The sequence below is a fragment of the Patagioenas fasciata genome, chromosome 2 (genome assembly GCF_037038585.1).
Source record: "Patagioenas fasciata isolate bPatFas1 chromosome 2, bPatFas1.hap1, whole genome shotgun sequence".
NCBI classification, from domain to species: domain Eukaryota; kingdom Metazoa; phylum Chordata; class Aves; order Columbiformes; family Columbidae; genus Patagioenas; species Patagioenas fasciata.
This window is the reverse complement of record NC_092521.1, coordinates 5669915-5694818: the sequence shown is the minus strand read 5'-3', so window position 1 is coordinate 5694818 and position 24904 is coordinate 5669915. Positions and strand designations below refer to the sequence as shown.

Here is a 24904-nt window from a genome sequence, read left to right as displayed (position 1 = left end):
TCTTTCCAATCTAAAGGAAGGGGTGGTGGGAGGTAAAGGGGATAACAGGGAGCATCTGCCACGGTTTATTGCCACCTTGCCTTAAACCTTGACACCGAGCAAACTTAAAAGCACTTCAATAAAGTTACTTCATGAAGATCACTGCGGGATCTTTCTAACAGTATCTAAAGGGTTGACTGAGCAAAGGTGTGGTCAAAATCAGAATGTGATTGCAAAGAGCTTGGAGTTTAGACTCACATTCAGCAAACAGAAAACTTACTTTAAATCTAAATTATTAATATCCTATTTGCACCTCTACACAGTTAAAAAACCCTAAATACAATTTGAAGCACTAATACTGTGAAACCATTGATTTAATTAGGACAGGGACACAGGAGACACTGCGGATGAATCCACGTCCCACAGAAATACCCATCCCAACCAGACACCGCTCGCCAAGGGGAAGGATTTCCCCGCTTACAAAACATCAAAACTCATGGCCATGGGGCTTAAAAATAGACAAACAAACAAAATCCAAATTCCTTATGTCCAAAAACCACAACTAAGCACAATTCCACCTGTTGTTTTTCCACCCTGGACACACGGGTGTAACTTTTTAAAACAGGTATTTATTCATTTAGCAGTGCACACACTGTCAAACACCTTCATTATTAAACAAGCTATTACAGGTGTTAGACATAACACAAAGGCCGTTCCCTGTATTTAAGGAGCACATTTCCAAGAGATTATTCCACATTTTGGGTTGGCAGGAAGTTCGAATCCCCCCAAAACCACAACTGAACCAGCTTATATCCGCATCAGGATAAATTCTTCACATTTTGCACTGTTGAAAAAGCAGATTTAACCACATGCTGGCTCACTGCTGAGCAGCAAGCAAGAGTGGAGCTTAAAGATGGGCCGGCGATTGACTCACCGCAGCGATTGAAGGCTTCTTTCCATCTCCAGCTGGCGGGTGAGTGACATCCGCACCCAGGAATATGACGGGCTGTTGAAATACTGGTGGCCTGGGAAAGAGAAAGGCAATTTGTAAAAGCAACGCTTAATAAAGCACATTATAACTCCAGTAAATACCACTTGGTATCTTGCAGTGAACGAGTCAATTTGCACTTGATCGGAGTCGGTCACTTGTAGCGTGACAAAAATTAGAAGTCCTGATTAGTTCTGATACTAAAGGCTTCGGCGTATTTTTACATATAGTTAAACTTCACAGAATCGACTGGGTTGGAAAAGACCTCAGAGATCATCCAGTCCAACCCTTGGTCCAACTCCAGTCCATTGACCAGATCATGGCACTAACTGCCATGGCCAATCTCAGTTTAAAAACCTCCAGGGCCGGTGAGTCCAGCACCTCCCTGGGCAGCCATTCCAATGCCTGACCACTCTCTCTGCAAAGAATTGCTTGCTAATCTCCAGCCTCAGTTTCCCCTGGCAGAGTTGAAGCCCATGGCCCCTTGTCCTATTGCTGACTGCCTGGGAGAAGAGCCCAATCCCCACCTGGCTAGAACTGCCCTTCAGGTAGTTCTAGAGAGTGCTGAGCTCACCTCTAAGCCTCCTCTTCTCCAGACTGAACAAGCCCAGCTCCCTCAGCCTCTCCCCATAGGGCTTGTGTCCAAGTCCCTTCCCCAGTCTTGTTGCTCTTCTCTGGACCCGCTCCAGCACTTCAATCTCTTTCCTGAGCTGAGGGGCCCAGAACTGAACACAATACTCCAGGTGTGGCCTCCCCAATGCAGAGTACAGGGGCAGGATCACTGCCCTTGTCCTGCTGACCACGCTCTTTTGGATACAGGACAGGACACCATTGGCCTTCTTGGTCACCTGGGCACACTGTTGGCTCATGTTGAGCTTCCTGTCCATTAGTGCCCCCAGGTCCCATTCTGCCTGACTGCTCTCCAGCCACTCTGTGCCAGCCTGGAGCGCTGCAGGGGGTTGTTGTGGCCAAAGTGCAGCACCCAGCATTGGCCTTGTTGAACTTCATCCCATTGGAATCAGCCCATTTTTTCCATCTTGGAGAATGGCAGCCTTTAGTAATTAGACCATAGAAAAGAATAAAAGCTGATTGCCTGGTATCAAACAATACCTGAGAAAATTAAAGGCCTGTGCACATATACAGATGCTGGGATTTTGATTCTGAACAAAACAGCGTTGGTAAGAAGTGCAAAAGTTGTGGTTACCACAGGTATTATTTTTAAACTTTTGGGGGGTTTTGTGTGTGTTTCGTTTTGTTTTTTAATTATGCTTCTAAGTTCTAAATAAATCTTTAATTAAGATACTAATCCACTGCACTGAGTGTAGTACAAAATAATACATTGGAAATTTTAAGCTTTCTTCCTTAATAAGACAAGTGGACATAGGAAATTTTAGGCCCCCCCGGTGGAGGGGGTTATGTAGGTAGATTTTGCTGTTTTCAGACCTTCTCTAAATAGGAATTTGAAGGTAATTATAACAATGTCACTTATAATGCAATTATACAAAGAAAAAGCTGTTCTATTCCCATCCCCTCAACCAACAGAAAGTAATGATTAAGGAGTTTTGTTTTAAATACCCCAAAGCCAGAATTCCCAGGTGTTGCGTAGAGTTGTGTCCTTTTTTTTTCCCTTCATTTAACTCAATTTTCATGGTTTATTGCTACAATGAGCAGAATTCAACTTTCTGGCCACATTAGCGTTGTCAGCACACGCCATTTAATAGAGCTTATGTTTGTGAATCCAGTATAAAACTCCCAGAATCCCAGAATGTCAGGAGTTGGAAGGGACCTGGAAAGCTCATCCAGTGCAATCCCCCATGGAGCAGGAACACCCACAGGTTCCACAGGAAGGTGTCCAGGCGGGTTTGAATGTCTGCAGAGAAGGAGACTCCACAACCTCCCTGGGCAGCCTGGGTCAGGCTCTGCCACCCTCACCAGGAAGAAGTTGCTTCTCAAATTTAAGTGGAACCTCCTGTGTTCCAGTTTGAACCCATTGCCCCTTGTCCTATCATTGGTTGTCACCGAGAAGAGCCTGGCTCCATCCTCCTGACACTCACCCGTTACATATTGATCCCCATGAATGAGGTCCCCCCTCAGTCTCCTCCAAGCTCCAGAGCCCCAGCTCCCTCAGCCTTTCCTCACACGGGAGATGCTCCACTCCCTTCAGCATCTTTGTTGCCCTGCGCTGGACTCTCTCCAGCAGTTCCCTGTCCTTCTGGAACTGAGGGGCCACAACTGGACACAATATTCCAGGTGTGGTCTCCCCAGGGCAGAGCAGAGGGGCAGGAGAACCTCTCTGACCTACTGACCACCCCCTTCCAATCCACCCCAGGTACCAAGGGCCCAGTGCTGGCTCATGGTCACCCTGCTGTCCCCAGGACCCCCAGGTCCCTTTCCCCTACACTGTTCTCTTGATATGACACATTCTCTTTACAATAAAAGACCCTCTTCCTTTTTGAATACACCTTACCTTCCCTGTGGCAGTAAAATGTTATTTACGCCTCCTAATTTAACATTTATTTTTAGGCAAAGGTTGGAAAGTGTTTGGGGTGTTGTTCTCTGCACGTTTTTCATCTGAACACACTGCGTGGCCATTCCCAGCACCGTGTCGCCAACGCGTTTCACCTCCGCTGCGAAACAAAAGGAGAATATATTGGCGTATTACAAATCAAATAGCGTAGGAGACATTAAGGTGTAGTTAATTACCCCTGAATTGAGTTTTAGCAAAGTGATTGTTTAAGCTTCAACAATAAAACTTTTAAGCTTAAATAATAAACCTCCTCCTAATTCTGTTCTGCTCTACCTGCTGACAGCACCAGAACTGGGGCATAAATATAACTAAAGGCACCGCTGGCTTATTTATAAGACTTCTTAAATTACAGTAATTGTAACATTAGCATTATAGTGTTCTATTATCAGCATGGCTAATGAAGTAGGTAACGTGGATAATATCAGGATGATAAGCACTTGTTTTATTATTAAATGCTGGACTACTAATGCGAACTTAATAACAGTAATGTGCTAAGGAATATCCAGACAATTTGCATGAAAAGTGTCCAGTTTTATGGGATGGCCCATAAAAGCTTAAAAGAAATTAATTAAGAATAAGTCCTGTTGTTATCAACAAAATTGAGACCTAAGGGCTGTAAGAGACCCACAGTATTACAGTCGGGAAATGAAGTTTAGGCTCCAAGACGATACAAACCCCTTTGGGAAGAGGAGAAGGAACAAGGCTTTTTTGAGGAGCAGGGGGAGAGGAGGAGGAGCGAGAGCACAGAGAAAACACACACAGATGATTAGAGGGGGCAGAAAGAGCTGTAATTAAAGATCATGACAAGGAAAGCAGATGCAAGCGGTACCGCAGCCTCTCAGTGGTTAAACAGAGGAAACAGCCCCCTGTTAATGCCAAGCAGAAAAGCAAAAGTGGCAGTTTGCACTGAATTTCTATTGAACGACTTTGAGACGAGCAACTTCCTCTGCAAGGTTGAATTCAAGGGGGAAAACAGGTGTTATTTTGTTAAGGTTCCTTTTCTAATCTCTTAATCTTAGATAATGTTGGGAAAAGAAAGTTAGGAGATTATTTTCTGCTGTAATAAATTGTTGAGGGTGAGGGATGGGATTAAATAAATCTGAGCCATTAGAGAGAGACAGAAAAATAGTGGATGGTGCTGCAATTAGTCAAGGTGAGCGAAAAAGAAGGAAGGTAGGATAGGAAAACAAGCAGTGTTGCCTACAGGAAGAGCTGCTTAAAACCAAAACCATTTGCCTCAAACATATTAAAACCTATGTGTATGTTCTATATAAAATGCATTAGTTTTCAACCTGCTTCCAAAAGAAACAGTTGGATTGCTGAGTTTTCACCTTCTGTGCATCTGTGTCCTCGCAACCCAAGAGTTAAAAGAGAACAGGGAAATAAATCAGTTGGCAGAAATGTTCCCCTTCACTTATTTTGCCAAAGGGTGATGGTGTGAGTGAGCAAAGATGCTCTAGAGGCTACACAGTTGTTGACGTCATTACATCTGCAATAATTTGTATAGTACGGACATTTTTAATCCACTGCCTATTAGTTCCATCAATTCCACAAAAGCCCTGGTTTCGCTTTTTCACAGGCAACAGGAAGAACGTGGAAAAGCAAATTAAAAGCACAGCCAAAAATAATTCAAGCCTTAATATAAAACATCACGCAGCAAAAGGATAAAATTAACTTACAGCCCATTTCGAGTGGAATTTAGACGTTTAAATCTGGTTTAAAGAGATACTCCACACAAAATACGTGGAATTGCGATTGAAACACGCGCGCGCTCGTGATTTGAACTCACCATAGACGGGTGTTTTCCCTGGCAAAATGACCACGACGAGCTGCAGGCCGGTGTAAGTGTTCTTGAGGTGCCTGAACATGGGCTCCACGCTGTCGGCGCCCTGCGCGTATTTACAGAAGCACGGCTGGCCCTGGATGGGCATTCCCGCGTCTCTGGAGATCTTCCGCAGTTGTTCTGTAAAGGTCCTGGAGGATGGAAAGAACGTACGTTAGATTCTCCGCTAGCAAAATCCATCTTGGTTTTCCTTTTTCTTTTTAATGGAACAATCTGGTAAAATTCACAGAGTTGCACTCTTGAAAAATCTGGGAGTTTAGCTCAAGTGCGGCTTTAATTAACTGCCTATGTAGTCACTCAAAGAAGAACAGGGGCAGACAAAGAAATGCACTGTATAAATGATGGAATTACTAAAAGCTTCACTTCCAAACCAAATTCCACCTTAATCTTCCTATGGGAGAATCAGTATATTTGGAACATGAGGGCACTGATGGTATTTTGGACAGTCTGCTCTACCCAACTTCCACGTGTCTCGTGTTCCTCCTTTTTCTTGCTGAGGATAAAAACCAATAGAAGGTACCAACACTCACGTCGCTGCGGATCTAGCGTTGGTAATAATGAATGAGAAAACCTTGCTTAGATATCAGACCAACTTTCTCCAAGGATGGTGCAAATATAAGTTGCTCTTTGATGGACTTGCTCAGAAATGGAGACAACCTGATTTGTCAGAGGCTTTTATCAGCGAAAAGTCCTTCAGCCCCTGATAAGTTGCAAGCCCGACTGCTTCTCCTGGCTCTTGTTATTAATATTAATTAATACCGTGGTAGCATTTGGCTCTCCTTCCTTTTGAAGGGCACAATGCTCACTCAGAGATGTCCTTCTTTGGCACTTGAATTATTGACCAGCATCATAAAGGTGATCCCAGGTAGCAATACTTCAGTGGCATCAACGCTGACAAAGCCCTTTGTATTATTTCAGAGTGGACGTCACCCCAAGTATCTAAAAACATTGCTTGTCTTCACCAAAAGGTGCCAGGTAATCCAATCTTACCCACTGAGAGGGTGCAAAGATTTAGTTTCTTCCAAACCCATCATTAAATTTCATGAATCATAACAGCCTGTGAGCTCAAGCCCTGCAGCTTGTGGCTTCTTGCAGAAAAACACATTGTTTTCCCTGGCAGAACAGGCACTCGCCACTGTAAGCACAAAGTCAGCGGCAAAACACGCAAGTCTAAAATGGTGCAGGTTTTGAGCCTTTAGCAGTTCAACTGTAAGTCTGGTGTCTAAGTGGACAGGTAAAACAGGATGATTTTGAAGACTTTTAGGGATTTGGAAGGTGTTTACTCTGCTGGATCTACAGCTGTCATGTTCCAACTTGCTCATCAAGGTGTAACAGGAGACAACGTGATTCAACTGGACACAGCCATGTTCCTAGTGTGAAGGAATGTCCTTTCGCGGTAAGAATCATAGGATAGTTTGGGTTGGAAGGGACCTTCAAAGCTCACCCAGTGCCACCCCTGCCATGAGCAGGGACATCTTCACCAGCTCAGGTTGCTCAGAGCCCCGTCCAGCCTGGCCTGGGATGTCTCCAGTGATCGGGCATCCACCACCTCTCTGGTCAACCTGGGTCAGTGTTTCACCACCCTCGACAAACTCCATCTAAGCCATCAAATAATTTTATTTTGGTTCATTATATTGAAGACTTCTGCCTATCTCATAAAACTAAGTTCTCCTACACAGCATTTCCAGTAGAAGCAACAGCATGAAAAGGAAAACTCTCTGGCAGTTTAGTTCCCTGTTCAGGGCCACGAAATTGGTGAATTGGGTTTGGAGGGGAAGCCGTATGAGGCGCGGCTGAAGTCACTTGGTTTCTTCAGCCTCGAGGAGACCAAGGGGAGAGCTCATGGTGGTTACAGCTTCCTCACAAGGGGAGGAGGAGGAGCAGGCACCGAACTCTTCTCTTTAGTGACCAACGACAGAAACCGAGGCAACGTCAGGAAGATGTGCCGGGGAGGTTCAGGTTGGACATGAGGAAAAGGTTCTTCACCCAGAGGGTGCTGGACACTGGAACAGGCTCCACAGGGAGGTGTCATAGCCCCAAGCCTGACAGTGTTCAAGAAGAGACTGGACAACGTCCTCAGACACACAGGGTGAACTGTGGGGTTGTCCTGTGCAGGGACAGGAGTTGGACTCAATGGTCCTTGTGGGTCCCTTCCAGCTCAGGACATTCTCTCATTCTGCCATGTCCATGGAGAGAACAAGTCCCTGGCCTTACACAATGGGAGGAAAAGTCAAAGGTAAGATCCCCACTGTCTGCTCACCGCTTGTTTGGGAAAAATTTCTGAGCTATTTGGCAAATGATCTGACGGAACACTGCTATGGCAATGCTGCTGTTATGAATAAATCACTGTCCTGCATTCGTCTCACAAAGAGCAGCTGAGTCACCTGCGAGGGTTCAGCTCTAAGAGCTGCACTTGCCCGTGCACGAAGGGAAAGCAGCTGCCTGAAAAGAACAGACAACCCATCCACACAAGCACCACACGCTGTCCCTGATCTAAGAATGGGAGATGTCACTTTGAACAAGAGCCTTTCAACAACCACGTTCTGTCCCAAGACCGAGAAACCAAATGTGAAAGTTCCGTTCAAATGCTCAAAGTCAACAAAACAACAACTAGTCCCCCTCACCTTGCAAATACAGCAACTTGCACATTATGGTCACTGTGGGGAGTACAAAGTTTTAGACAAAAGCTGGATTGCTTTTTAAAATTTGTCCTTTTAAATAAGCTCTGCACAAATAAACCTATTCCATATAACCAGGAAAAGAACCTAAGATGACAGACATGTTAGCTTTTACTCTTGACAAACACCCTTCATTACATCATTTCAGTCATTTTAAACTCGGTCCTAAGGCCTCACTGCTCAGAAACCCGCCATACAGTATAGATCAGTTTTGTAAGTCTGACTTGGAGGATTTAATGATTCTAGCATTGTAACCATATTGGCATAACTCAAAAACCAAAGAGACAGAACTCCAAAAGCACTGTTCAAGATATATTGCCATGCTTAACAAAATATATTTCCTAAATAAGTGAAATGATGATATGTCCATAATTAATAATCATGAAAGACACTTACTTCAGGTGAACTTCAGTGCACTGGCGCTGAGGAGCAAAGCACGCGATCGCCCAAACCTTGATTTCAATTCCAGTGTGAAACTGCTTATTCCTCATGTCCCAGACTCCTTGAACTGGTGTGGCAATTGCTTTGTTCTGGAAGGCAAAAAAACCCCAAAACATCAATGCAGAAACTAATTCATGCTAACAAAAACCAGTTCTATTTCTGCTTCCCTCCAACTAGCAGGATGTTTATATTCTCAGGGCTTTCTCTCCACTGTTCAAACATTTATCCTGTCTTATAAAGATCATTTTATTGATGCAGCAAGACAGCCTGGTGAAATATAAAGCTCATAAAAATAAAGCTCATACTGTTCTTTTTTATTGTCGATAGTTATATAAATCAGCAGCAGACAGAAACTACATATGGACAGTAAGTCAGATTCATGCTTGGAATGTAATGCTAACAGGTATTTTTCTACAGCGACTTTACAACAGTTCAGTGAACTTTCCAAGAGCAACTTCAGTGTTATCAATATTTCACGCAACACTGAATAGAGGGAAATAGTGATTATTCAGAGGGAAATAGGTTGTTCAGCTTTGACCCGGGCAACACGTCTTTTCTCCCATCAAGCAGACATTACCATGATGGAGAACAAGGGATATAAGAAGATGACTAAAGTATTTCTGATAATGTTAATTACCTTAATATGTATCAAGGCTTTCCTCTTGCATAAAAACAAGATATATAGATAGATAGATAGATAGATAGATAGATAGATAGATAGATAGATAGATAGATAGATAAAATGTATCTTTTTTTTGAAAGACAGCACAACAGGAAGGTTTTGTCAGAAAGGCCGACTGAAAAGCCTTTGTCAAGAAATAAGCTGTGAGTGAATACCCCAACAGGACAAGATGGCTCAGAGAAAAACATGTTGATAGAGATAACAGCTTAAGACAGTTGCCTAAATACGGCCGCCCTACACAGGACACTCAAAATCCACCAGAAGTTCAGGGAGATTTCAGAGTTCGGGGAGGCAAAAATGAACAATAATAACTCAAGTTGTTTCTGTTCTTCTCTGCACACAAGTTGAGCCACTATTCGCAGGTTTCTTCTTGCACCACACAATAAAACAGTGTGTGAAAGACAAAACACAGCTCACAAACATTTGTCTCAAGTCTATATAAGTGCTATACTTTCCAAAATAAAGAAGCTATGGAGGGACAGATCATCACAAGCAACATTCCCAATACGCTGAAGGACTTGGAGAAATTATTGAAGTCTGAACACTACATGTGTGATGACTTTATGCCATTACACCCAACATTACTCATTAAAAGTAACCATACGATATAAGTTATCGCAGCTGGTAACTTGTGTTCCACGTACCCGGCCTCCGTAGAGGATGGATGGAGGCTGCAGGACTCGACCCGTCACATCCGTCATTTCATCTTTGACCATTATTCCGAACTCACGAACGTAGGGGTCGGTATTAAAACTTGCGCTCCGCATCTGCAATTAAAAGGAATTCGGTATTTCTTGCAGAAAAATAAGTTCTTTTTATGAGATATGAATACTTTCTGAGATGACCTGCATTTTGGCACATATCCCTTATATATCACAGAATGTCAGGGATTGGAAGGGACCTGGAAAGCTCATCCAGTGCAATCCCCCCATGGAGCAGGAACACCCAGCTGAGGTTCCACAGGAAGGTGTCCAGGCGGGTTTGAATGTCTGCAGAGAAGGAGACTCCACAACCTCCCTGGGCAGCCTGGGCCAGGCTCTGCCACCCTCACCAGGAAGAATTTGCTTCTCAAATTTAAGTGAAACCTCTTCTGTTCCAATTTGTACCCATACCCCTTGTCCTATCATTGGTTGTCACGAGAAGAGCCTGGCTCCATCCTCCTGACACTCACCCTTTCTATATCTGTAAACATGAATGAGGTCACCCCTCAGTCTCCTCTTCTCCAGCTCCAGAGCCCCAGCTCCCTCAGCCTTTCCTCACACGGGAGATGCTCCACTCCCTTCAGCATCTTTGTTGCCCTGTGCTGGACTCTCTCCAGCAGTTCCCTGTCCTTCTGGGACTGAGGGGCCACAACTGGACACAATATTCCAGGTGTGGTCTCCCCAGGGCAGAGCAGAGGGGCAGGAGAACCTCTCTGACCTACTGACCACCCCCTTCTAATCCACCCCAGGTACCATTGGCCTTCCTGGCCACAAGGGCCCAGTGCTGGCTCATGCTCACCCTGCTGTCCCCAGGACCCCCAGGTCCCTTTCCTCTACACTGCTCTCCAACAGCTCGTTCCCCAACTTATACTGGAACCAGGGTGATAAGCATTCTGAGTCATCATTAACTCCACTCGGATACATGGACGCCTCAAAATTTGAACTGAAGCAGCAAAACCACACTTGAAAAACCTTTTGTGAGAATGTATTTCTCTGCAATTAATGGAGAAAGTCTTACAGAAACACAACCTGGGTGTAGTGCACAAATTAATCTTCCTTTTACTATTAGCAGACACTAAGTCCATCCCTCCACTTCTCTCGATTTTAGGAGAACACTCACCAACTTGCTAATCTCCTCCTGGCGGTCAGGTGCTGATCTGGCGGTTGCTCGAATCATAGTGGAAGTTTGATTGTCAGTGAGTTTCTTGATGCATCTTTGTCCCGCCACTATGTTGCACACCTAAAACATCCCCGCATAAAACAAAGTTAAAAACCACAATTCAACTATATTTTGTTTTCCTAAATTGCTAAAGCGGGCTGCTCAAAAAGGTTTGTCAATATTTGAGTCTTTTTTCCCTCTGACCCCCATTCCCAGAATATTATCTCAGCGTTTACTTGCCTCGAGAGGAAGGTACGTGTGTTTCTGCTCCTGCCCGACTTGTAAACACGGAAGGTGAGGATAGCGTAAAACTAATTTGTGCCTGTCTTTAAAATACTGAGCTACAGTGCATTCAACTGTCTGGCCGTTCTCCTGCTGAAGCGGGAATCTGTTGGAAATCAAATAGGAAAAGGAGCTGTTACTTTATGCAGAATACTCTCCCACATTTGCTCAATGCATTTCTTGGTGTAAATTAAACCTAATGGAGATTAAACCCATCTTCTTTAAATGATGCAAGTTCTATAATTAACATCCCATCATTGCCACCACTGTGTATTTTCGAATAGTACCAGAGAAGGGTGTTTCTCTAACACTCGATACCTGAAGCTATAAATTAAGTTTCCTAAGAGCCTTTGAGACAAAGATTAATGTTTTCTGCTTTTCTGGGATAATTACAGTTCTACATTTTATGATCTGTCATGCACAGAAAGCAGAAAGTTTACTATGAGAAAGCTTGTCCTTAGAGTACAAAACAAAGCCCAAACAATTAAATACCAGATTTAGACATTGATCAGTTACGTTCTTCTAAAAAGCTGATATCAGTTTTGTTCCTTATACTACTTAAAATTGGGAATAAACAGCTGCGCGTTCAAGTCCTCTGCAAATCTCAGGTGATTGAGTTATTAAATACAAACATCTTCTCCAGAGGAAAAATAGATTGGTAATAAGATTAGAAAACCAATCCCAATTGGCATCACTTTTCTACTCAACCATTGTGGGAAACATTGCGCTACCAATAGGGCAGCAGTGTTGAAGAAATCCGTAAATTAAAAAACAAAGCCACAAACAAACCAACCTACCACGGATCTAAAACAAAAGGATTGTTTCCAGTGCAAGGACATGGAAAAATGGGCCAATCCAATGGGATGAAGTTCAACAAGGCCAAGTACCGGGTGCTGCACTTTGGCTACAACAACCCCCTGCAGCGCTCCAGGCTGGGCACAGAGTGGCTGGAGAGCAGTCAGGCAGAAAGGGACCTGGGGGCACTAATGGACAGGAAGCTCAACATGAGCCAACAGTGTGCCCAGGTGGCCAAGAAGGCCAATGATGTCCTGTCCTGTATCCAAAAGAGCGTGGTCAGCAGGACAAGGGCAGTGATCCTGCCCCTGTACTCTGCACTGGGGAGGCCACACCTGGAGTATTGTGTTCAGTTCTGGGCCCATCAGCTCAGGAAAGAGATTGAAGTGCTGGAGCGGGTCCAGAGAAGAGCAACAAGACTGGGGAAGGGACTGGAACACAAGCCCTATGGGGAGAGGCTGAGGGAGCTGGGCTTGTTCAGTCTGGAGAAGAGGAGGCTTAGAGGTGAGCTCAGCACTCTCTAGAACTACCTGAAGGGCAGTTCTAGCCAGGTGGGGATTGGGCTCTTCTCCCAGGCAGTCAGCAATAGGACAAGGGGCCATGGGCTTCAACTCTGCCAGGGGAAATTGAGGCTGGCTATTAGCAAGCAATTCTTTGCAGAGAGAGTGGTCAGCATTGGAATGGCTGCCCAGGGAGGTGCTGGACTCACCGGCCCTGGAGGTTTTTAATCTGAGATTGGCCATGGCACTTAGTGCCGTGATCTGGTCAATGGACTGGAGTTGGACCAAGGGTTGGACTGGATGATCTCTGAGGGCTTTTCCAACCCAGTCGATTCTGCGATTCTGTGACATTCATTATAGGATTGAAATAGAACAAAAAACAGCAAAAACTGGGAAAATACTTTGAGGGGTGTTTTAAATATATTGACCAAAGAAAGCATCATTTTCCAAAACAACTTCTCCTGTGTTAATACGGCAGGCAAGATATTTTACCAGCCTGACATCAAACACGGGCTTAAAAAGAAGCAAAATACTTTACGTTTGGTGACTTGCTGGTCGTCGGGTGACATTGCACACTCTGTACTTTCTCTTCATTTGTCCACAGTGTGTTATCTCCACCTTTAGACCTAAGAATAGGAAAACAGGTATCAACGTTTCTTGGAAACGCAGGTGTCAGTGCCCTTGATTGCTACACAAGATGTGCATTAAAGCCATTCGCTAATTAGCATGATCTGAGAGCTACTAAATGAGCACATATGTACAAATCCAGGCTGTTAACGCCGCGTATTTCCCCTCTCTACCTAAAGCACCAATAACTTGCCAAATGCCACCCTGGTCTTCCTATGTAATTTGTTTCTAGCTCAAAGCGCCGCCTATTATGAAATCTCCAAAAAGTACCAAGTTTTCATGAATCCCTCCGAAATCTGCACGACGGTATTTTCATTTAAAGATAAACTGCTACCGCAATACCTCCATTTACAACCAGCTTTGCCGCAAATCCAACACGATTTCTTCTATCTGGAGAAGGAAAACTCTTGTGGAAAAAAGGACAAAAGCAGCTGGCAGTTCAGCGCCTGATTGTATTTGCACAACATTTACAACCAGTGCAAGCTCAGGATTGATTGATTTATACTTTTCTTGCCAGCTTCTAATTGGGCAAAGATGATTTTTGCGGATGTTTCGTAGAAACAAGGAAGCTGCAAGATGGATTATGGGGGGTTGTTTTTCTAACTTGTTTTCTTTTGTATCATGAAGGAAGGACCTCGATTTTCCACAACTTCTGGTGATCACAAACGGTAAGATTCCTTCCTTCTCCTCTTTGATTCAATCTTTACGTATTAGAATAAGTGTAACAAGCTTCCAAGAGAGTATATGTATCAAGTGAGTATATGTATCTTTCACAAGATATCTAAATATGCAAAACCACATTGCTAAATTATGAGTAAAATCTGGAATACAAAAATCCTGACAGCAGTAAATGGAAAAATGTAAGGTGTGTTAATTCTTTAAAAACATGAAATCCCAGCCTTTGTGACCAGTTTGAACTCATCAGATTAGGAACTGGAGTATCTTTGTCATGGAACTGGCACTATCGATATGTTTTGAAAGTGAAAAATATGGAGCTTTTTGTATTTCTAACTGTTAATTTGTATTTACTTTAGAGATGAGGGATACTTTAAGAGTAAAGCACTACAGTAAATGTAGCTTCTCAGTATAAGGAAGCAACACTCACTTGGGGAGATGAATTGTTTTTAAGGAGACTGACATCGAAAGGGATGTTGCTCTACATGCTGAAAAGATCTCAGCAGCGCCTTGAGTCTGTGATAATTCACTTGTGTGCATAACGGAGCTCTGAATGTGGATTGTTCAAAAAGAAATCACAAATAAATACGCTCACTTAACTTTTTATGCTGGTGATTCATCAAATCTGAAGACGCAGATTTGCCTGAACTGACGCAACTTTGCTTTTATTCACAAAGTGGTCTGTCAAGCTACAGAGATTAACTGATGTAGTAAGAAAAAAGGCCAAGTAGATTGAAACATAAAACAATCAGTAAACTTCTGAAAGTCTTGAAATATATGTAAGTAATTAGATGGTTCTTGCCTCTTAGTTTTGCTCAAAAAATGGATGCGCTGTTTGGTGCAACAAGCTGCCTCCCAACAAGGCAACTGCTATAGGAAGTATTTTGAATATGTAGTGGTAACAAATCATCAGCTAGAATAAAGCAGTTCTATGTAATTTAATTATTACCTTTTATTTCTTTGGTAAACTTTACCCTTTGGGAATCTGTCAGAGGTTTTTGTTGTTCTTCAATGCTTTTGAAGTCCAAAACTTCACATACGAACTCGATAACTGGCTGTGCTTTGTAAAACGCAGTTGCAGACACTGTAGGCAAAAATGTTACTGTTATTTAACAATACCGAGGAAATTTTTAATAATCCAACAAACAGAACCAACTTTCCGGCTTTCCAATGAAAGAGGAAGACACGGCAATATTTTTATAGGACCTACCATCAATATTCAACATCATTTTCCATAAGGAAGGTCTGACTGATTGATGGAAGCCAAACCAAACTTCTCTGCCACCACCCAATGGATTTGAGCACCCTTCTGAAGCTGTAAAGAAAGATCGCCCCACAGGAGTATATCTGCAATAAACAACAGAAATTCAGAGCATGAAAAGCCGTAACTAACGTAAATTCTCATATTCAAAAGCACAGAAATGTCAGTGCTTCAAATGACCAATAATCTGAGATTCCTGTCAGGATTCAGGTTACAACTCTCAAAATCCATATTGCTACAGCAAGAAATTGGCTGTAATTCATGTTTGTTTAAATTTATTTTCAGCACATTTCTTAATATACCTTCTAATTCAAATTAAAGGCAATAATAACTCCTTTTCAGCTATGTTTCAGTAAGAAAATAATTAAACATCTCTGCTACTAATACAACGACGTAATAATATCTCCCCTTGTGTACGGCTTGATCTGAAATCCATGGAAACTTTGCGTGGGTGAACAACTCATCTAACAAATATTTTTGAGGCAGCTTTCATCTTGGTAATTCAGTACTGCACACTTAATATCAAATTCATCAAACCAGCGTCAATATGTTTCTCTGGGTTGGGTGTTGTAAAACCTGGCTAAAGGGATTGTTATTCTTTTTATCCTTATTGTGAGGATAAAGCCAATGTAATACAAAGCTATTTAAAGATATTTACATAAATTTAACTCATTTTCCCTGTTTAGCCCTTTGAAATGGGAAAGTTCAGCCCCACTAAGCTTTATTCTTTACTTTCCCATCGAATGTAATTCAAAGAGTGGTCTTGAGCAACTTGTTAATTAAACGCAGTGTCTCTTGGGTTGGACGGCAAACGTTGCAGATCTCACTGGCTTGGAAAAACAAAATAATTTTGAAGTTTTTATTTTCTATAAAAATAGCTACACTGGGTGGCGTTCATGTCCTCCTAGCACAGTAGCCTTTATATAAAATTGGCAATAAACATCTGCCCAAGGACACGTAGGAACAAGTTTTAAAACCATCCTTACATGTCTACCAACTTCCACTTGAAGCCTACAGAGAAATAGGGTACAAGCAAGATCACAGAATCCTGCAATAGTTTGGGTTGAAGGGACCTTTAAAGGTCACCCAGTGCCACCCCTGCCATGAGCAGGGACATCTTCACCAGCTCAGGTTGCTCAGAGCCCCGTCCAGCCTGGCCTGGGATGTCTCTAGGGATGGTTCATCCACCACCTCTCTGGACAACCTGGGCCAGGCTCTCACCACTCTAATAATAAAAAATGTATTCCTTACACCTATTCTCAATCTATCCTCTTTTAGTTTAAAATCATTACCCCTTGTCCTATCATCAAATGTGATAGAGATGGCAGCAAACATCACACAAACCAGCAGGGAAAGTGACTTGCGTCCAGGCTGGATGCTCCTAATACCATGCGATGAGCAGAGAAGCAACATATTGCCTCTTGCTTGAGCACACCACAGCTATTATTTTGGTTGAGACACGAAAGAGTGGCCTGCCCAAAAAGCCACTGAAGCGATTCAAAGAACAACACAACATCCTAAACACCGTTGGGGTCTTCCCCTCACCTCATGGAAGGCAAGTGCCTCATCACCACATCCAGCGCCTGGATGGTTTCGAACGGGACACTCGGCAGCCGACCAGAAAGAGCGTCGTGTAAAGCCTGCAGACTCACGCAGGACATCCACTTTATGGCCACCTTAAATATCCTGTCCTTTCCTTCTCCTGGCAGCGTGACCTCCAGCTCCACCTGCAACAATGCCAAACAACAAACCAAGATGATTCTTTCCATTTCAACGGGAAAACGGGGCTTGGATGGGATGATGGATTCCTCTGAATGCTACGAAGCATGGGAGGAGACAAAAAGCAATAATGAAGAAACAATATTAATGAGGTACAGCCTGTTTTTCCCGCTAGATCTTTCCAAAGGTGTATTTGAGAAAGCTAGCATGCATTTATCTCCATTTTTGAGGCAACGTTATAATTGAGAAGTGCTGGTGTAGCAACAGGGAGGTCTCTGTGAAGATCCAGTAACATGATTTCAAGTGCCCAACACATGCTAATGCATCACTGCTCATGTCGGCTCCTGCACGCCTAAAAATCACAGAATCCCAGAATGTCAGGGGTTGGAAGGGACCTGGAAAGCTCATCCAGTGCAATCCCCCCATGGAGCAGGAACACCCAGCTGAGGTTCCACAGGAAGGTGTCCAGGCGGGTTTGAATGTCTGCAGAGAAGGAGACTCCACAACCTCCCTGGGCAGCCTGGGCCAGGCTCTGCCACCCTCACCATGAACAAGTTGCTTCTCAAATTTAAGTGGAACCTCCTGTGTTCCAGTTTGTACCCATTGCCCCTTGTCCTACCATTGTTTGTCACCGAGAAGAGCCTGGCTCCATCCTCCTGACACTCACCCTTTCTATATCTGTAACCATGAATGAGGTCACCCCTCAGTCTCCTCTTCTCCAGCTCCAGAGCCCCAGCTCCCTCAGCCTTTCCTCACACGGGAGATGCTCCACTCCCTTCAGCATCTTTGTTGCCCTGCGCTGGACTCTCTCCAGCAGTTCCCTGTCCTTCTGGAACTGAGGGGCCACAACTGGACACAATATTCCAGGTGTGGTCTCCCCAGGGCAGAGCAGAGGGGCAGGAAAACCTCTCTGACCTACTGACCACCCCCTTCTCATCCACCCCAGGTACCATTGGCCTTCCTGGCCACAAGGGCCCAGTGCTGGCTCATGCTCACCCTGCTGTCCCCAGGACCCCCAGGTCCCTTTCCCCTACACTGCTCTCTAATAGGTCATTCCCCAACTTACACTGGAACCTGGGGTTGTTCCTGCCCAGATTCAAGACTCTACACTTGCCCTTGTTCTATTTCATTCAATGTTTCCCCGCCCAACTCTCCAGCCTGTCCAGGTCTCTGATGGCAGCACAGCCCCTGCCGTGTCAGCCACTGCTCCCAGCTTGGTGTCACCAGCAAACTTGCTGACAGTCACTCTATTCCCTCATCCAAATCATTGATGAATATATTGAATAATCCCGGCCCCAGCACTGACCCCTGAGGCACTGCACTGGATCCAGGCCTCAACTGGACTCTGCCCCATTGACCACAAAATAAACAGGGGTCTGTTGCTGGCTTCCAGGATTCATGAATTTCTAGTATTTGCTCTCTAAAAGCCACAAAACCCACCAACCTCTTGTTTTTAAATACCAAAGAAAGAACAAATGATGACCCCCCAAGTACTGGTTGAATTTTTTGCCTAAAAACCACTGGCAAATTACATTATGGTAAATCACTTTAGCCAATTACTTGTAATTACTTGTAATGCTGATTTTTTTGTCTTCATTACACCAAAGAAAGTTTGACCACAGAAGTTCTTAGACTAAAACTGAGGGTTGTCTGAAACGATGAGCAGTTGTGGGAGCGACTACAAGAAACAACAAGATGAGAGAATCCTTTGTGCTATTTACAAATAACAACATTGCATTTTCCTGTCCTAGGGAGCTGACAATTTAAATATCAAAGGCATTCGCTTGACAGAAAAACTGCAATTAGTGGGCTGGCAAAAGTAATACACGGGTAGCAGCAAGTTAATAGATGCAATTATCTGGTCTTTTGCAACAGTGCCTTCAGTCAAAAAGTAGGAAAGATAAAAAACAATAAACCTTCCTGTATCGCCCCCAAAAAACAAGTTGACAATTAATAGTATGCAGTCAAAATTAGCATTACAGCCGCGTCTCCTCTTGTACAAACATTATTCACAAGGAGACTGGAGGAGAATAAGGAGCAATAGACGGTAATTCTGGGTTTGCTGGTCTGACTGGGGCCCGGAAGGTGAACTCTGCTGAAAACCTGTGCAAATCAAGGTTCACGTTGGACGCTTTCCATGAAGCTTTTTTGTCCACCATGCTATCAAAAGGTCTTCAACTTGCATCTCATTTGCAGTGGATGGAAGACCCGTCACGCCTCAACTGCGCTTTTCATTCAACTCCTCCAAATCAAATTTCGTAATTTCCATTATCGCCGATGCTGTTAAAACACAACTCAGTTGACTATTAACAACTTCAATTTACGAAGCTCCTTCACTGTGATGGAATGGAAAAGATGGAGAGCGGGATTAAATGTGTTGTGGTATCTGTGTCCCTGGTAGAAATAAAAGACCTGGGATTGAAGAATTTCTGCTGCAGTTGCTATCGATGAAGTTCACAGCACTCAATTCGGCCCAAACAGTTTTTGCTGTTGGGTCTATCCCACTTCTAAACAGTTGCAGTCAATGCTCAGATAAATCAGGTTTAAATTCAACTTCTCAGGTTTATGTTCCTTTAGTATCTCACCTGAATTACACGCCACCAAAGAGTATATGTTGAAAACAAAAAATCAAAATACATTAGGATCGAAAAATGTGTCCTTAATCAACGTACTCAAGGTCACACTGCAATCAGAATTTTAAACTAAACTTGACCATGTGTTTCTGGGGAGTTCTTAGTACTCCTCTATAAAATATACGCAATGCTACGTGATTATTTTATCGTGCTTTGAGCATTCAATGTGCCTTTTCTCAATTTTTTCCAGAGGAAAACAGTTTCCAATCAAATATTTGGATGTCAAACTCCCATGGAGTTGTTCAGAAATCTCAGGCTAAGTAGGATTTCTGTATCAAACTGCAGCTCGGTTCATTCATAATTACTGTTTTCCTAATTAAAGACGGTGTAAGATGTATGTTAAGATGTAACCAACCCCAGAAATCACAACCTTATTCCACTAAGGATCCTCTATTAATCATTGTATGTTCATTAAACTTTTCTATATGATCCTATATGTAATCAGATGTGCAGTAAACGTGCAACATTTGTCATGTATAGAACGCCCAAAAAAGCCCACCAAACCCCAAAGAAACCTCATCTAATAATGCTGAAGGAAAGTCCTAATACCTAAAAGCTTTATACTGGTTAAACTGTGCTTAAACCAATTTAACACCATGTAAAAATTTCCCTCATTAAGCTAAATTTCCGATTTAAACCAGCTGAAGATTCATCTCTACTACGTCTTTCCTCCATGCTAATAATATTAATATACATAAGGCAGAACAACCAACAAAGCCTCAGATCCCACGGGAAACAGGCAAAAATAGGAGTTTATTAAAAGCAAGCCTAAATATGAGCCTCAGATGGAACTATTTGAACCAGCTTGTGCGAAACTCCACTAAAAACACCCTCCTCAGCGACTGCCTTTTGCAAATGATCATTGCTTTGGCTGGGTAATTCTGTCGCACCCAAAATGGTTAATGAAATTGTTAGTCAGCCTTTTCCCAGGTGTAGGTTACAACATTAGCTTGCACGGACATGAAGGAATCGGGGCATCAAAAGCATTTCCTGCTGACGCAGTCACTACACTTTATTTTTACGGTGTACGATTTACTACACGTGGGCTTGAAAACCCTAAGTGAATCGAGTCCTGTTCGGTCAGCAGGAATCCAGACACGGAAGGAACAGGAGTGTTTCATCTCCTCCCGTTCCCATCAGAGGAGGGTCAACTTGCACCTCACAAAGTCTAAGATCTGAGGATTCATTTGATCCCAGTTTATCCTCCATAGATGAACCATTTTTTCATTTACCTTATGAAATACAGAATGGCATACTTGCCGTAAAATATATTGTCGGCCATTCACAATTTGGAAAGTATTCTAGTTATAAAGAGCTCTGTGTGTACCCAGAGAACCTGTTTAAACCCCTAGGAGATGCTCATTGAGTATTTTTTCACCTTTAGCAAACACTGAGCAATCTTGTGCTTCCAGCCTGTAGGAATTGGAACACCTTATGTGAAAATGAAAAATAAATGATTTTAAATTATTCCTTTATAGTTTCCCTAGACACTAGCTTATCAGTTAATGAAAAATAATTAAGACTGGAATAAAGACTGAGCTTTACTGCATGAGATTCACTTTAATACATTGAGGGGAATAAAAATTACATGCACGAGATTAAGAATTGGATTCAGGTGGAACTATTAGCTATGTCAAGCACTGCACAGGCACACAATACGAGACACTGAAGGACAGCATCAATGATACTGTAGCACTCTGCTACTCAATTTAGGAAGACCTCATCTCTGTTCCCAGTCACAAAAGCAAGTTTCCACATTTCTCTGTATTTTCCTTTCATTTTACTTTTGTCTGGTCAGGTTGTAATCAACTTGTATGGGATGGGACAGTCAGCCCCTGTAACCGTGCACACCCCACCTTGCACCCAGAGCAGAAGGAATAACGACCTCTTGGAATTACCGTAGAGTAACGAGAACGACTGTATCCTCACGTGTTCATCACCTAAATAAGAAAGGCCACGGAAAATTCCATCTGATACCAGACTGCAGAAGTGTAGGCTGAATTATTTTATATGGTTTGTGCGTTAGCGTGTTCCAACACAGTCCCTTGTGCTTCAGCAGCCAGCGATGGGTACAATTTGCAGCTTTGGAGTGACCAAAAAGGTCACCACCCCCCAGACAAACAAAACAAGTCCTCTCCAATTGCCCCAGGGCTGAGCCAGCAGGTCTCAACCTGCGCGGTTCAAATTAATTTGGCTCTCACGTCGTAAAGGATTAGCAAAGAGGTTCCACATCACTAATGGAGGGATGGAGGAGTTTATTCCGGCTGGTGGAGAGTGAGAATCAGAGGGAGGAAAGAAGGAAGATGGAAAAGGGAGTGATCATTCTGATGGCAACAAGCTCACGCTTCTGTCCTGGCAAAACACACTCTGAGCAAAGGGGCAACGGAAGGAGACATCTGTTCCAGAAACAGCAAATCATCTCCTATCAGTTATTAGAAAGGCTCTGCAAATATGACATTAAAATCTCCAGTTAGAAACTTATATTTAAAACTTACTTTATCTCTCCCAATGGGAAGCGGCATAGCTGTGTAAAGGTTTTTTCTTCCATCAAACACCGGTTTGCGATCCCCAAAAATCTGGGTTTTAAAGTGCTGAACCATATGCTCCACTATTTCTCTGAAAATACAAAAAGATTACATTAATTCAGCTTTTTACTTTTGATGTTAAGTACCAAATGAACACTAACACTAATATTTATGAATAGAGGCATTAGGTAAATGAAAGGGTTGTCCACTGGTGGGTATTAAAGACAAGATTTGTTTGACTGATCTGAATTAAAGACACAGTTTCACAGACTAAACTGTTTTCTTAAAGCAGCTGGTTTTACCTTTTTCACATTGAAACTTTCCTGCCTCTTTTCTGTGATCTTCTGCAACCAAACTGGGATCCATCCAACAGAACTGGATGTGTACATTCACTGGGACTGGTGAATATTAAAAATACAAATGCATTTAAGCGTAGCTGGCATGAAGTTTCATGTTTGTATGAATGAGGTTACAAGGTTCTTGTCAAACCACAGTGTTTACACTCTGGTCATGCAAAGCAGTTCACCAGCCCATGAGAGGTCTGTTGGGATAACAACACCCTTTGATGCCAAAGGTCTCTGGTCCAAATGTCCCAAAGAGACGTCCTTACAAGACTGTAAAATCTGAAATCCATCAGTGACCTGTAATACCCTACCTGTAAGATTCTTAATGTACAGCTCAGGGCAAAAGGGCACTAAGAAGTTAAACTGATGCAGAAAGGAAACCATGGCCTCCTCTTTCTTCAATACCCTTGTCAAGCAGCAGCACAGAGAGGCTGCAGGTGACTATTTCACACACCTTGACTTGGAAAGGCAATTAACCCAGCATATAGTTAGATATTACAGCGATGTAAAATTGTGAGATGAAACTGCATTCCTTCAAGAATGTTTAATTGACAATTTATTTTCTGCATGCCAAAGCTTCAAGACAAGATGTGACCACTGAAAGAAACTTGCCTGACCTCCTAAGAAATATGAGTAGAACTTGACCCGGTAAGTCCTACCTCAGGTCTGCAATGTGTGCCTGAACAAGGACGTAGTTTGGAGGGTGGGAGGAAGGAGGCGTTTTCCAACCTTAAGTTAAAGACTGAACAATGGAAAACCCATTCTCTTACTGAGCAAGTTCTTCCAATTGTAGAATCATTGAATCAGTTTGGTTGGGAGAGACCCTCGGGATCATTGAGTCCAAGCATAAACCAACTCTAGCACTAAACCATGTCCCTAAGAACCTCGTCTAAATGCCTTTTAAACCCCTCCAGGGATGACGACTCCACCACTCCCCTGGGCAGCCCAACAGCCCTTTCCATGAAGAAATTGTTCCTAATATCCAATATGAACCTTCTCTGACACAACTTCAGGCCATTTCCTCTTGTCCCATCACTTGCTACTTGGGAGGAGAGATCAAGCCCCTCCATGCTCCAAGCTCCTTTCAGGCAGTTGTAGACAGTTGTGAACTACTTTATATAAAAAAGAGCATCTCCACTTAATTAAGGTTTTCAAGCTTCAAGGCACATTAAGCGATGGTGCTTCTCAGCTGTGGGTGGAGACATCTTAATGAAAAGCAAGTTGTGAAGTTAAATAAAAAGAGTTATTTATCAATTCACTAACTTCAGCCCTTTGGGACTACAGTTCTACCGAGATCGTGTGAACACACCAAGAACTGGGGGCCAGCAACCGCAAGCAAAGCTCATCTTGAACCTTGTACAAGTCCCAGCTGTCCTCATGAATTAAACTGAGGGAGATACATATATATATATATGTATGTAGGCTTATGTGGGATGCACATGTAGTCCAATTCTTTATGGTAGTTTTTCAGCTGGCTTACACATTCCTCGTATATTTACGTATAAGCACACACAAAAATATAGGTATACATGTAGGACTGAATGGTTCTGGCTCCCAAAAACCCAGGTGCATGTACATGCAGGAATAAGCACTCAAAAGAAATAAAGCATCCGCTTCATCAAGTGAATCTGATTTGTGTTCTTCCCACACTGCTCTGAGACACACGCACCATAGCACTGTCAGATGCGTTTATGACATCCTTGTTTACTGCAAACGGCATTGAATCTATGTAGATTCATACCTGCTCCTGTTACCACAACAGAGGGAGTGACTAACCTGACAAAGCAGAGCAGGTTGGAAGCTGGCAGTGGACAAAGAACTTGCTACTGAACGTAATTCACCTTTTCAGTGAGAAAAAGGGCTTTATTATTGAATAATGATGCTCTCTGCCATTGATGAGCAAGCACCCACACGCAGAACTACAACCCGCAGCAGCAAACCAGTTGCCAGGCTGGAGTTGGTGGCAGAGACGCTGGTTAATGAAAGCAAAGCTCTCACAGCCCCACTAGGAAAAAAGGGACTGGTGACATTTTTTTCAGCGCTCCAACGCAGTCTTTCAGTGAAAAATGAGCAGGGTTTCCCTTGGGCAAGAAGAGAGTTCGGCTGAATACACTCACAACAGTGTTTGCTTTTAAAATCAAATTCAATTCTTGCCTAGCTTAAAAATTATCATAGATCACCAGAGGAAAAAACCAAAACAGAACAGTAAAGCGTAGTGATGAAAATGCTGTTACACTGAAGACTCAGTAATAACAACAGATAATACATTCCAGTTTATTAATTCACATTAAGAAAACTCTGGCTTTCGGGTGTTTTTTTTGACTTCACCCTCCGTTCATGTTCACAACTGCACGTTCTCCCCATGTAACCTTTTCTAATAAGGAAAGCGTTTGCTCTTGAATATATAAACAAGCCATTCCGATCCTCTACAGTCAATATGTAGGTAGTTACGGTGAAGACACTTGTGGTTTCCAGTTAGTGCCAAGTCTTGTTCTCAAGTTTCGCTTCTGGCAACACCGCTGTTTTCCAAGTCAATGAGGTTGCC

The 24904-nt window shown here is 43.1% G+C and overlaps 2 protein-coding genes across 3 annotated transcripts in view; both read right to left on the bottom strand.

The window, feature by feature from the left end:
• Positions 1-10328, bottom strand: part of TRAPPC9 (trafficking protein particle complex subunit 9) — a 551813-nt gene extending 541485 nt beyond the window's left edge. The window contains exon 1 of the mRNA XM_071803771.1: positions 10310-10328. The gene's annotated coding sequence lies outside the window, so the exon portion shown is untranslated. The remainder of the gene's footprint in view (positions 1-10309) is intronic.
• The window catches only part of AGO2 (argonaute RISC catalytic component 2), a 62251-nt gene that overhangs the window by 16934 nt on the left and 20413 nt on the right, over positions 1-24904 (bottom strand). Inside the window, exons 3-14 of one of the 2 annotated variants that reach the window (XM_065833032.2) lie at positions 21986-22106; positions 16684-16868; positions 15088-15224; positions 14827-14961; positions 13114-13201; positions 11239-11386; positions 10960-11079; positions 9783-9905; positions 8412-8545; positions 5284-5468; positions 3435-3594; positions 914-1004 (exon numbers count right to left, since the gene is read on the bottom strand). In XM_065833032.2, coding sequence (XP_065689104.1) covers positions 914-1004; positions 3435-3594; positions 5284-5468; positions 8412-8545; positions 9783-9905; positions 10960-11079; positions 11239-11386; positions 13114-13201; positions 14827-14961; positions 15088-15224; positions 16684-16868; positions 21986-22106 — 1627 coding nt within the window. The remainder of the gene's footprint in view (positions 1-913; positions 1005-3434; positions 3595-5283; positions 5469-8411; positions 8546-9782; positions 9906-10959; positions 11080-11238; positions 11387-13113; positions 13202-14826; positions 14962-15087; positions 15225-16683; positions 16869-21985; positions 22107-24904) is intronic. The other variant, XM_065833033.2, reaches the window with a different exon arrangement.